The sequence below is a fragment of the Cryptomeria japonica genome, unplaced genomic scaffold (assembly GCF_030272615.1).
Source record: "Cryptomeria japonica unplaced genomic scaffold, Sugi_1.0 HiC_scaffold_619, whole genome shotgun sequence".
In the NCBI taxonomy this organism is placed as follows: Eukaryota; Viridiplantae; Streptophyta; class Pinopsida; order Cupressales; family Cupressaceae; genus Cryptomeria; species Cryptomeria japonica.
The window spans coordinates 41,179-56,140 of record NW_026729421.1 but is presented as its reverse complement, the minus strand read 5'-3'; the positions used below and the strand labels follow the sequence as shown (position 1 = coordinate 56,140).

The 14,962-nt window shown below is 31.7% G+C and overlaps 1 protein-coding gene across 1 annotated transcript; it reads left to right on the top strand.

Annotated features, from left to right (window-relative positions):
• The first annotated feature begins 7,234 nt into the window (after positions 1-7,234).
• On the top strand, positions 7,235-8,088 carry LOC131053155 (uncharacterized). Its single transcript, XM_057987774.2, has 2 exons — positions 7,235-7,621; positions 7,915-8,088. Exons 1-2 carry the CDS (start codon positions 7,235-7,237, stop codon positions 8,086-8,088), a joined length of 561 nt encoding a protein of 186 aa, XP_057843757.2.
• Positions 8,089-14,962: the final 6,874 nt, after the last annotated feature.

The following is a 14,962-nucleotide window of genomic DNA, read 5'->3' as shown; positions in this document are numbered from 1 at the left end:
TTTAAATGCCTATACCATTTTAGTGTTCACCACATCAAACTCATATATCAATTGTCTCCATGCACCTCCTTGTCTCTCTCCACTACATCTCGAAATGCGTAATAATGGAATTGACCAAAAACCAATTTTCTTACCTGCACATACCAGTTGTCTACATATACCGGTTTAGACACCTTCATACTGGTTGGACTTTCTCTATACATATGATACCGGTTTACAATATTAAGACTTAGAAAATATCAGTTTGACTTACCTAAGATGACTATGACAATATGAACATATGTGTGTGTATATATGTGCCATCAATTACAACATATAAACTCATCCAATACAAAAATCATCATCAAGCCAACATAAACAAAAACCCATTAGATTTCTCAGTGTCTTGATTTCAAAAATGTAAAATTCATAGTGATAAGATTAATTTTACTATTTTTCTTTTATTTATTAGTCAAGAGTGGTATGTAAACCTAAAATACTGAGGTTCGGTAAAACTTCAATAACATTTTTGTTTTTAGGTTTATAGAAAAATTAATAATATGATGTCAATCTACATCAAAAGCAAAGAAAACACTTCCACTTTTTGCCCAAAAGTGGGACTCAACATCTTCTAGCCACCCATGCACTATAAACCAAGCACTTCAAAATGTGTCAAGACCAAATCGATCTCCTCTACTTGTCATGCCAAATTACTAATCCCATTAAGAGATTTCAAAGAACTTGAGGGAACAAGATTAACAATCTTCCAAGAAGAAATGGCACATGTTATATACATATTGATTGATGAAATGAGCTTTATCGATGAAAAGTTAATTGAAAACATAGATTCGAGATTATGTCAAGTTTTTTCACAAAGTGCAAATTGAACATTTGTAGGTATGTGATTTTTCAATTTGATTTTCAGTAAATATGTCAATTCTTACATACAACATATATGAACTCAAATACTTAATCATCCAAAACTATTTTCAGGAATACCTATTATTTTAGTTGGGGATCTTGGACAATTGCCAGCGATTTTTCACAAAGTGAAAATTGAACATTTGCAGGTATGTGATTGACTCGAGATTTTTCTATTAAATTCTTATGAATTTCAATTTGTTTTTCAGTAAATATGTCAATTCTTACATACAACATATATGAACTCAAATACTCAATCATCTGAAACTATTTTCAGGAATATCTATTATTTGGGTTGGGGATCTTGGACAATTGCCAGTAGTCAATGATAGGCCACCGTATCAAAGTAAAAGAAGATAAAAGTTATTGTGGAAATAATTTAAAAATAATATCACTTTAGATCATAGCTTTTGGCAAGATGGACAAAACAGTGAGCAACAAAAATTCCGCCAATTTCTAACAAAGATAAGGGATGCAAAACCTACCATAGATGACTAGATGTTGTTAATCACATGTTCTAATACAACAACTGATGCAACAAACAACCAGGAGTTTGACAATGGTGCACATTTATTTTCAACAAATGATAATGTTCGCAACCACAACAAAAGGAAACTACACTCATTGCAAAATCTAGTGGCATGTAGTAGTGCCAGAAGAACAAGAAGCTTTAATGATGTTGAAGGAGGAATAGATGATGAACTTAATATTGGTATAAGAATGAAAGGGTTATGCTAACATAAAATATATGGATTAAAGAATGACTTGTAAATGGATCTCTTGAAAATATTCAAAAAATTGTATATACACTTGGAAGTGGTCCACTAGAACTACCACGATATGTATCAGTTGAATTTGATAATTACTCGGGCATACCATTCAATGATTACCATCAATTTGTAGTTCCAATTACAATAATTGAAAGGGGAATTTCTTCACAGATACCATTGTGTTTATCATGGGTGCTAACGATATACAAATCTCAAGGATTGACGCTTGACAAAGACACTATTGATATAGGACCAATAGAAAGAACATGACTTACATTTATAGAAATATCTCACATGAAGTCCTTACAAGGACTATGAATTATGCCACCATTCACATTTGAAAGATATGGAAAAATGGAAAAGGGAAAACAAATTGAAAGTACAAAAAAAGAAGAATAGAAGCTGAAAGCAATGGAAAATAACTGATGTACAAATTTTTTTAATCAATACAATATATTTCATTTATATATAAAAATTAAATTAAAAGCAATATTCAATACTCATTACAAATAGTATACATAAATATGTATTCAATTGACTATTTCATTTTGCATGTTGTATTGTAATAATTATTTCCAATACATTTTTTCTAATAAAAGTTCAAGATTTATGATAGATATATTATATTTAAAAACCTTTTTTGTATGCAACAACTATCCCTAACAATGGTTATATTATCATAATAGTTTACATAACATATTTTCAATCGAAATCTCACTTATCATTGTATATTAAATATTATTTTAAACAAAAAGTTGTTGGCTTGATGATGATTTTTGTATTGGATGACTTTATGTCTTGTCATTAACGGCACACACATATGTTCATATTGGCATAGTCATATTAGTTAACGCAAACTGGTATTATTGAGTCATATGCATTGTTAACCGGTATCACATGTATAGTTGAATTTGAACTGGTATGAAGATGTCTAAACTAATATATTAAGCTAACTGGTATATGAAATTATGATGATCGGTTTCGATCAATTCTAGAGTTACTAGTTTGTCATGCAGCAGCTAAACACAAGGAGAAGTATGGGGACAATCATCCAAAGTGAATTCAAGTGAATCAGTATATGAGTATCAAGTGGTCAACACTAAACTAGTATCATTGTTATAACTAGTTTCCTAGATCGTGTGATGAGTTATGACCAGTTGTGATGTGTTACCACCAACCGACATTTTTGTAGTTATTTGTGATGTGTAAAGGAAGTTTGTCCAGATTCAGTGAACCTAGGAGATTGTGTTGGGGTTCAGGAGCCGATTTGAAATCTAATATCTATAAAAGGACATTGTATAGAGTTATTTGATATAGAAGATGCAAGTTATGTTATGAGTTGGACTTGGTATGATTAGTTGAACGAGTTGTAGAGTATGTCAGTGATACAATAATGTATTAGCAGAAAAAGATCTAATCAAGCACAAAGTGCTATTTCCTAGATCATTTTAATTTTTGTTTTCTAACAACTACAACAATTAAATCCCTTAACCAGGCAAGCTCTAACAAGTTTTATTGTACAAATCCTCTAACAAGGTGATTCATTAACTTGGATCTAAATCCTCTACTAAGATTACCTTTAACTAGGTATAGATCCTAACAAGAATTGTGATCTCTAACATGATTTGCTCCTAACAGAGAATTTGTAGACCTTAACCGATCAGTTACCTATTTCTGCAGATAGTTAACTTGTGAGTTCCATCTCACCGTGGTTTTTCCCAGTTGGGTTTTCCATGTATAGATACTTGTGTTATATTGGATGTTTGGATTATTGTGAATGTTGTTTTAACACTTTGTATTACATGCAAAGTCTTTAGTAAATTGATTAAGTGTTTTTACTAGTCGACATTTAAAGTGTTACTAGTTTTGCTTTCACTGATTCACACCCCCATCTCAGTGCTTTATAATTTTATCAAATGTTACTAAAATAACATCAAATTTTGAAATCTTGTAGGTATCATGGACTGGAAGACAATAAAATGCACGTGGGATAACCTACCCGAATATTTGTTGTTGATGATTATGTCAAAATTGTCTACAAGGCAATTATCAAGAATTAGATTGGTTTGTAGGAGATGGAATGTGTTACTTACTTTACCTAATCATCTTGAAAACATATTTCAAGATCATTCTCCTCGTAGATGTAATTTCATTTTGCACTTTTTTCCTTTTGGGTCCAAAGCGATACAATCATGGATTATTGAAGGTGATGCAGATGTCTATATGTTACCAACAACAAAGATTCCAAACTATTATAAATGCATTCAGGCGGTTTTAGATGATATATATTGTTGTTTGAAATGGATAAAAGACAATAATTTTTATTTCTACATATATAATAAATCTAATGCAAGTAATCCAAGTTGGATAGAACTTTTGAGTATAAGAAAAATCACAAGCACTTTACGTATTGATTTCATGGAAATTAGTTTTATTTATTTGATCAATCAAATTGTAATCTTGCTTGGATAGTACTAGAGGAGTATGAATGGTTGATTCTATATTGATATTTACGAGTCAAAATTTGATGCGTGGACTAAACTATTTGTTGAAAATTGTTACTATCCTTTCCGAAGAGGTTTTTGTTATAAAGGCAGATTTTACTGGATGAGAAAGCATTCAAACAATGGTGAGGTCATCGAATTTGATTATGCTACATTAAATCTCATGATATTACCATCACCAGTGGATCCTATGACAAAGTACCTACCAATAACAAGTTTCAACTTAGAAGAAGTACAAAGGAAATCTTATGAAAACTATTACGATGTTATGATTCATTGGAAGAGTTTTCAACATCTTGGGAACTATCTAGATGTTACAATTACTTGCTACTAATTGATAAAGAATACCATAGAAAATGGACGTTAGACAAAGATAATAAAGAAAGTCAACAAAGAAATATATGGTCTCCTTTACACATCAATTTACCAAGAACAATTCTTCGAGTAGCAATCCATAACAATGGAAGCATATTAATTGTGGGAGAAACAATATCATTAAATAATATTCAAGGAAGAGTAATTCATATGATCCAATTGTCACACTTTAACCCACAACTTCTTATTGAAAAAAATAAGTATCATAATTATATACCATTATTTACCATGCCAATGGATTGTATAAATGTATGGTGGCCACAATCATTAATATTTTCATTTTAAATATTTACGAATGCAATTTCTTTTACTTGCAAATTTTTGTAAATCTCCTATTTTCAAATATACTAAAATTTCTACATGTTCATTCTTATACTGACAAAAATTTGATCATTATGAATATTGCTAAAATTGTAAAATGATTATTATTTAACAAATGTTAACCTTCTCAAACGTTATTAATACATTATATTTATTATATTCTATTTAATACAATGTATTCTAATTTATTATTATTTCAATTTCGTTAGCATTTAATAGTAAAATTAACTCAAAATATCATAACAAAATATTGAAGATATATAGACTTTACAATCTTATAAATTCAAAGTAGCAACTCATAAATTATAACCCTTACACTAATTATAATTATAACCCTAACCCTAACCCTAACCCTAACCCTAATTCTAAACCTAATCCTAACTCTAATTTTAATTATAAGAAATGATTATAATCTTTAACACTAATGCTAATTATAATTATAACCCTAACCCTAACCATAACACTAGACCCTAACCTTAACCTAATTGTAACCCTAAACCCTAACCCTAACAATAATACTTAGTCTTAACCCTAAAACCTAATCCTAACCATAACCCTAACAAAATACTTTATCCTTAAATCCTAACCCTTCCTAAGTCATAACACTAACTGTAACCTCAATTTAGTTGTAATGCTAACCCTAATCCCAATTAAACCCTATCCCTAACCCTAATACTGATTCTAATTGAACCTGAACCTAAACCCTTACCCCAAGCATTATCCAACAATAATAACTCTAATCGTTAACTAAAACCAATTATAACTATTATTTTATCTATAATACTATAAGTCCCTTTAATCTAGACCCTAACCCTAACAACTCTAATCCTGACCCAAACCCTAACTCTCATAGCTATCATCATAGACTATCTTTCAATGCAATATTAACCCTAACCCTAACCCTAATCCTAATTTTATTTATAATCTTTAAATGTTACCCTAATTATAATCACCAAGACTAACCCTAATACTAACCCTAACCCTAACCGTGATCTTATATGAAAACCAAAACTTGATGCGAACCCTAACCATGATATACACCCTAACCATTATCATATTCCTAACCCTAACCATGATATAAACCTTAACCCTGACCATAATACTAACCTTAACCGTAATCCAAAATATAACCATAAACTGAATCCTAATCCTAACTATACCCTCAATTATAATTGTAACCCTGACACTAAACCCTAACCTTAACCATAAATTTAACCCTAATATTAAACCATAACAATAACCCTAACCCTAACCATAATCCTAACTATAATCCTAAACCTTAATGCTAACCATAATCCTAAACCAAAACCAAACCCCAACGTTGATGCTAACCCTAACCATGATATAAACCCTAAACATTATCATAACCCTAACACTAATCATAAATCTAACTCGAACCATGATTTAAAACTTAACCCTAACCATAACACTAACCTTAACTCTAATTCTAACCATAACCATAATACTCACAATTAAATAAAGTTCAATATATCTTAGATTTTAGCATTTGCTTAACGTAATAATATAATAATATTGTAATATAATTTATTTTAGAACAAACAAATAGAAAATAATAATAATAATTGCAATAATAATATTACATATTATTACAAGAAACATTAATAATATAATATTATATAGTTCTATTTTGATTTTTTTTATTGTTTCTCATGTTGCGCCGCAACTGCTACTAGCTTACATATATTTGATTTTAATCACACATATATATATGCCGAGAGATATCCTTCTCGAGGCGCCTATTTTTATCAAGTACTCTTATCGACGCCTCGATAAAGATATCTCTTGGCATATTTTATATATATATATGATTAAAACCAAATATATGTAAGCTAGTTATATGTCACGTACTCACCACTACCTACCAATTGTAATTCATCACTTCATAATGGACTGTTATGCCTGTCACAAGGAAATTAATTCTGAAATGAAATACCTCTTATGCACATGCCATACTTAGATTCCACTACTTCATAACGCACATGTTTCAGATTGCACCTAGAGCACTTGGACTGCGTTATGTAGAGCTCGGAGAGCATAGTGGTCAAATTAGGTAAACTGTCCCGTTACGATATTTTGTACAGGAAATTTGCTAAGCTTAGGTAGCAGTAAGCCGGTAAAAAAATTTAATTGCCATGTATTTCTGAAACACAACGTATGCATTTCAGATTCCATAGATCTCGAAATTTTTGACAGGAAATGTTTATGTTGCTGAGCCCACCCACGTTCTAGCTGCACTAGCAATCCGCGTCGTTCGCTCCACACTATTTCTACATCCAACCTTTTCAGATACTCGAAACTATTCTGTCTATATTTTCTTTTGAGGTATTGTCTGTTTTTCTTGCAATGGCGAAGCAAAATGTAGCAGAGTTGTTCGGCTTGTTTGGGAAGAAGGAAGAAGAGAAGACACATCAGCAGCATGGAATTATTGTGGATCCACACGTAGCGGTTGTATCTACGCATGAGCAGGGACACGTAGGTGTAGGTGAGGTTCATCCCACGCCTGTCTCTCATGATCACATAGGAGAGCCTTACCCTGTTCCTGTGTCTCATGAGGTTCACCCTGCTCTTATGTCTCATGAGGGCGAAGGTGAGAAGAAGACACACAAAGGGGGGAACACGGTTAAGCAGGGACTCGTAGGCGAGGTTCGCCCAGCTTCTCTGTACGAGGACAAGTTCTATGGCGAAAATGAGAAGAAGACACACGAAGAGCTGCATCACACCAACACCTTTGTAAGTTTTGGTTGGCCGGCTATGACTTCCTTAACATGTTTATATAGACAGATCTGATGAAATAACTGTCTATCCATTGTTATTTGAGAATTTGTCTATCTGAATTCTGTTTTTGTGATCAAATTTATTTAATGTACATTCTCTACTTTTCAAAAATGATCTACATTCTACTTTTGCATCCTATGTTCTGTAACTCCGCATAAATTACTTTAATTGTTCATCAAAACATTGTACATTCCAGTTGATAAGTTCACTGGAATATCTCTGATCTGATGAAATGAATGTGTTTACAGCCTAGCGATGAAGAAGAAGATGAAAAGGGAGAGAAGAAGAAAAACAAGTCAAAGCTTCACGGACGACTTGACAAGGAAGAAGAAGAACACGGTCATGGCAAGGCTGAAGAAGAGGCCGAAAAGATCGAAGAGAAGGTTCCTGGACACCACAAAGAGGAAGAAAAAGGGCATTGAAAGCAATTTGGTTTCATCTTATATCAGGTTGTGTGTAGCTATGCGTATTTATCATCTTTATGTTTGAAGCATACTGTGGATTGTATGTATGTTGTGTTTGTCTTCTACATATAATAAGAATGTAATGGTGGTGCTTTTTTCATTTTTGTTTGGGTAATTGCAATGTTTGTTGAGGTCCCCTCTGTTTCTTTTTTCTCATTTACTTTAAGGAGAGTATCTATTTGAGAGGCGTTAAACCACTCAGGAAGTTGTTACTTCTCAGAAATTGGCAGGTGTATCGGACTTTTATACCTACAGTTCTTCCATACAAACTTTGGACTGACAGTTTACTTTAAGCCCATGGTATTTGCAGGGTTTGACCATAATCAATAGTATAATTTGAGAAATTGAAAGAAGTTTTGTAAAATCATGGTGGTTTTGGAGGAGACAGAAATGTATTTTCCTAGGCTTTCACAAAACTTAACTAATATGGTCTGATAATCATTTACATATATTTATATTCAGAAATCAGATAATAAATTAGGGTGATTTTTTTTTTTTTTTGAAAAGCACACAAATATAAAAAGAAGGCGTTATGGTCCAGGTACTTAGTTAATGCTACTATTAATAGCGGACACCAATTTTCTTTCTTTATCCAAAATAAATATCCCGATTGCATTTGAATATGCATGTAGGTGGGAAAGCTTGCATGTAAATATGTAGGTGGGTAGGTGGGATTTTTTTCTACTCATTTGAATATAAACATTTTTAAATTTTTTACGAGATCTGTTATCTAAGTGTTTAATGTACATTTGAATGTATTTACTAACACTTACATTGAAAATAAGTGTGTAGCTCAACTATAATCAAAGACACTTTAACAATTCAAATTCAGTTATCAAAGTTACATAAGCATATCTCCAAACAATAGTTTTCTTCTAAACTTCGATAACTGAATTTATAGATTTTTTCTGAAATAAATAAAAGAAACTCATAACTATAATCATTTACAGAAGTAGCATTAAGGTATTAAGATTGAGATTGGGGCTAGGGTTGGAAAGAGGTGTCAAATCTTTTGTATATTTAATCAAGCACCCAGTACTTTGACTCATTTATATTATCACTGGTCATGTTGGAACCAATAAGGCCATCCTCCATAAACCCCAACAGATGTTTAATAAATTGGATGCTTCTCTGCACAATTGAAATTTTGAGATCCCAAAAGGCTTTGTTCTAGACTGTGAGAATTCGGAAGTGGGGAGTAGGAACATCATCCTCCATTCTAATAGTGTAATGCATTTTGTAGGGGATTGTTAAGTCTTTGTCAATGCATAGCAAAAGCTTATCTAATTCAAGCAAAAACTCTTCTTTAAAGACCCTTTTGTAGAGAGCTTCCACTACCACCCTTCATTCATTAACCGAGAGAGTCATGGCAATGAAAAGGGTAGGAATATCAGTATTGGCTCTATTTCTGTGATTTCACCTGATGAATTCACCTCCAAGGACACAATTTTATACATGGGAGAAGAGCTTATGAGAGTGTTCAACCATTTAACAGAGCCACTTATGAGTTATCAGCCTAAGGAAATCCATTTACCTTTTCAAAGCAATCAAAGTGATAGAGGTATCCATCAGGAAGAAGAAGGAAATGACAAGAAAAATGCAGCTTAAGGATAGACTTGGTTAAAGAAATAGCCAAACCATAGAGATAATTTAGCAATATTCTTAACCTACTTTTTGAATGAATAACTTTGAAGGTAGGCTTGCTCAACATGCCAATTTCAATTATTGAAGAAGGAAATCATAAAAGAATTCTCAAAATGCATTGTTGAAAGAAGGGAATGTCAAATCAAAAGACAACCAAATATTATACGAATATATTGATAGGGGAGAGTCAAGAGAGTCATTGATGCATATGAGTTGGTACTTGGATATAGACTTGAGAAGGTTTACCAAATTTAATCAATGGCCAAATTAGAAAGAGCTTGAAATGAACCAAATTTATCCCTTGCTAAATGATTCATCCACTAAAAAACCTTATCAATCCATCCATTAAGTTGAAACGCACTAACCATCATCTCAAAGGAACATTAATGAGCGCAAATAGCCAAGTTGCCAAAATAACTAGGTGGAAAAATTAATGAGATAGCTAGGAAATAAAGTGGGAATAGACCACCTTAGCTACTCGCCTACTTTCTATAGTCACACTACCAACCACATTAAACCCCTATCAAATGGTTAGAACATAGGACAATAAGAATTAAAAATTAAAAATTAATTGCTTGTAGGAAAATTGAGAAAAAACATATACTTCTAGACTAAGAACTCAATGCTATCTACTCCTAAGAATGATTACCTTTTTCAACCCCTATCAAACAACTAGAACATAAAGCAATAAGAATCTAAAATTCAAAATCAGCTAACCTTGGGGAATTTGAGAACAAGGATCTACTTCCAAATTATAAAGTTAGTGCCATCTAACCCTAAGAATTTTTACCCTTTCCAATAGTTATACAATAGACAACTAAAGTTCAAATTTCAAATCTAACCACCCATGGAGAGAACAAGAGTTTTCCAACCGATCCCAAATTTCTGAATTCAATTCCATCTAACCATGAATTTTCCAAACGATCTGTCATAAGATTGGCCTCTCTATAGATATGATTGAAGACTACTTCTTCAAAGGAATTAACCACCTCCATTTCTTTCCCAAGCAATCAATTGAGCATCCAATTTGTATAAGAGCCTGCCCTCAAGGCATTGATTATTATGGTGAAATCCCTTTCTATTTTTGAAAGCTTTATGTTTAATTCTCTGCAAAGAAGTACCCCTTCAAGTAGAGCTTTGAGGTTAGCTATGTTATTTGTGTCATCTTTTAGATGCTTTTCCAACTTAGATAAAATTGAACCATTATAGGTATTAACTACACAACCAGCTCCAAAGGTTCCATGATTAGCTCTAGAAGCACCATCAAAATTCAATTTAGCCCAACCTATCTTAGGAGTGGACCAAACACAATTTTCCCTTGTTATTTTACTTATTTGATCCTCAATACCAATGTAAACAGGAATCTTCAATCCCAACCCTTTCATTCTAATAGAGCCATTCTAATTTGAAAATTAAACTTCCCTTTTCATTTGACTTCCAATTCTACTATTCATCACTTCCACATTAACAACTTCCACCTTATTGATGAATGACCCCCAAATCAACTTCTTTCCTTGGAAACTTTTTTAGTTTCTCTCTTTCCATAGTTTCCATAAGATAATGGAGGGCAAAATAATCAACAGACCTCCATATATACAATTCTGATTCAACTCTGACCAACTTTTAAAAAGGTTAAGGATGTCATTAGGAAGAGTAGTGATTCATCCTAGTTTGGAACAAAACCATCTCTACTATTTTTGGGAAAATAAACAACCTAAAAGGATATGATTGAATGACTAATCATGGTGTTCATATAAAACACATATAGATGGACCTTCAAAGCCTATTCTCCTAAACCATTGAGTAGTTAAAATTCTCCCTTGAAGAGAAGCCCAAGAGAATGTTGCTTCTTTGTGTAAACATAATATATTCTAGTATAATTGAATGGGGATCAGTTTTAACAAAACAAATTTAGATGAACCTTCAAAGGCTATTCTCCTAAACCATTTAGCAGTTCAAATTCTCCCTAGAAGAGTAGGCAAAAAGGATGTCATGCTCAAGATAAAAGTCTTGGAATTTTAGATTGACATACTCCTTGTCATTATCTATGCATATCTGTCTAATAGAAAGACCAGAATACTTCTCTAAAAATGCCTCATATATCCTAATTTAATTAAAGACATCAGTCTTGTACTTTAGAAATTACGCCCATGTATGCCTAGAGAAGTCATCATTCAATGTAAGCACATATTTGGCCCCCAAAAAGATGGAGTCAGAAAGAACATGAGGTCACTATGAACTAGCTCCAATGTACTTTAGCACGATGGGCTCTACTCAAAGTAAAAGAATCCTTGACATTCTTACCAAGCACACAACCTTGACAAACACCATCAGTGAAAGAAAAGATGAATATCAAATGATCTCCCTATCCATTTTTGGGACTTGAACTGTTTGAGAATGACTGAAAATGGTTTGGGTAATTTTACATGTTTTGTAAAAGAACCAATCAATTACGCAAGCACCACGTGTGCTTGATTTTGTGTAGAGATGGATTTGTCAATGGGCCTCCTAGTTGAGATCTCATTGAAAGTTGGCAAGAGACTCTAGTGGAAATATGTAGATTGTGGAAATAATTATTTTAGATGTAGGAGGCTTTTTTTACAATTCATCATAAATCATTATCTTAATAGTTAAAAATTTATAATTAGGTGTTTCACAAGACTCCCATGTGGTGCATCGATGCCAAATCTAACCATTATCTAGTTTACCCTAAGATGGTTTCAAGCTCTTCTAGCTCCCTTTACCAACTTGATCACTTGGAACTTCTATTTCTCTCCCCAAATAAACATTTACAATGTGCAAGGGGTTTTGCTTGAGATGCATATTACATTGTTCTTATATAGATATCCAATCTTTTCTCAAGGAGAAGCAATCACTTCCTACCAACATTTATTGTTGCTTGTTTAAAAGAATCACTACTTAATGGGACATTTAGGAAGGGTGATGATCATGTTGATTTAGATGTAGGAGGCTTTTTCCACAATTCATCAAAAATCATTATGTAAATAGTTAAATTTTTGTATTTAGGTGTCTCACAAGACTCCCATGTGGTGCATTGAAGCCAAATCTAACCATTATCTAGTTTACCCTAAGATGGTTTCAAGCTCTTCTAGCTCCCTTTTCCAACTTGTTCACTTGGAACTTCTATTTCTCTCCCCAAATAAACAACATGTGCAAGGTGCAAGGATTTTTACTTGAGATGCATATTACATTGTTCTTATATAGAGATCCAATCTTTTCTCAAGGAGAAGAAATCACATCCTAACAACATTTTTTGTTGCTTGTTTAAAAGAATCACTACTTAATGGGACATTTAGGAAGGGTGATGATCATGTTGACTTAGTTTTTTTAAAGGATATGAGGAGAAATTCCCCCTAAATGAGGTGGATCAAAATTTAGTTTTCTCCTCCCAATCTGAGCATACATGGATATAGGTCAAGAGGAAAAGGTCACCTTCAAGAATACACCAAATTCTATTAATGTCATCTTCCAAAAAAGAAAAAAAAAGGCTAAAGTTAAATTTTATCCATGAGGAGTTCTTCCTTTGTGCACAAAAAATTGTTTCCAAAATATTTTTTATGATATGTAAGTTATATTTTTGATAGCACACCTTTGTGTTGCCTTGTTGCACCCCTTATGGCTAGGGCATACATTTTATATTTATTTAGATCTTTATATTATAGAAGCTACCCCATTGATCTAGATTATGTATGGAAATTTTGTCTAAAAAAGTGACTGTTGTAGTTAATGAAATTTGTCTCAAATTGTTTTGGCCAATCAAATGGCTATAAAATAATTTTCACAATTTTATAACTTAAGAAATGAGAATTTAGACTATAGAAATAATAACAAATATATGTCTATTTTAATTTTTTTCATTATCTATTCATAACATTATATATAAAGTGATAAAATATCGGCTTCAACCTATTACCCAGCCAAAAAAAATGTAAATAAAGTGACTCTTTTATATAATATAACATTTCTACAAATTTTATTTCTGAAAACATAATAAAATTTATTAGCTATTTTATAGGGATTTGATTCACACTACGCAAATAAATAATTAAACTATTTCATCTTAAATTTCATCTATTATATTATATTCTATATTATGATTTAGTTGTCCGTTGACTAATAGTTATATGTAAGGGTAACTATTACAAACATTTTTATTAAAAATTATAAAAATTGAAGTACACTTTTATTTATTCATAAGAGTAAATATTCTATTGGCTAATGACATGTCATCCATTTCTTTTTAAAATCCCAAAATCCCATGAACATTAAATTTCATCTATTATACTATATTCTATATTATGTTTTAGCTCTCTACAATATATGAACCACAATTAAGTTTATATCAAGTGATGCAAAATTGGGGACAAGATGATTCAACTAGTATGTAAGATTTTCATCAAAATCCAAGTTTAGTATCTTTCTCAATAAATGAAATACCAAATGCTTTGTTTTGCCTCGATGCTCTCATACAAAACCAAGAGAACATAATAAAACTACTTTGCAGATTAAAAAACAAACTCACATTTTATATATTTTATAAAAGAAACCCTACTATATATGTTGTCAATTATAAGACTTGAGACTAAGCCAGTTCAAATGTCATTAAAGAACTAATTGCCTTCCCCCAAAGTATCATTCTACAAGCCATAGATACGATAACAATGAGAAATACTTAAATTTAATAAACAATAGCCACACTAAATAACCTAAATAATTATTAATACTATATTATTAAAATTATAATTATAATTAATATTTCATAATTAAATATCATTTTCTTCAAATAAAATAGTTATAATTTATGAGACTCAAATATAATTAAAATAATATAATTTTCAACTAACAATACTGCAAAATTATAATAAATAATTAGCACAAATATACACTAGCCCTACGTTGTGAATTAAGGTTAATTTGTTTCCGCTTGAAATCTTAAAGATCTTTTTAAAATAAAATAATAAATCCTCTATTACTATATGGTCGGCCAATCCTACCCAACCCAACTGGTGCCTATGATATCATATAAATCCTAGTGGAGAATGCTTTAACAAACCAAATCAGGTAACAGGCTTACAGGAACAACAGATTGTTTATTTTACAAAACCCTAGGGTTCAAGGATTCAGTTTTCAATTTTAATCCTTTTTCGGCATTACTTGAACTTTAGCC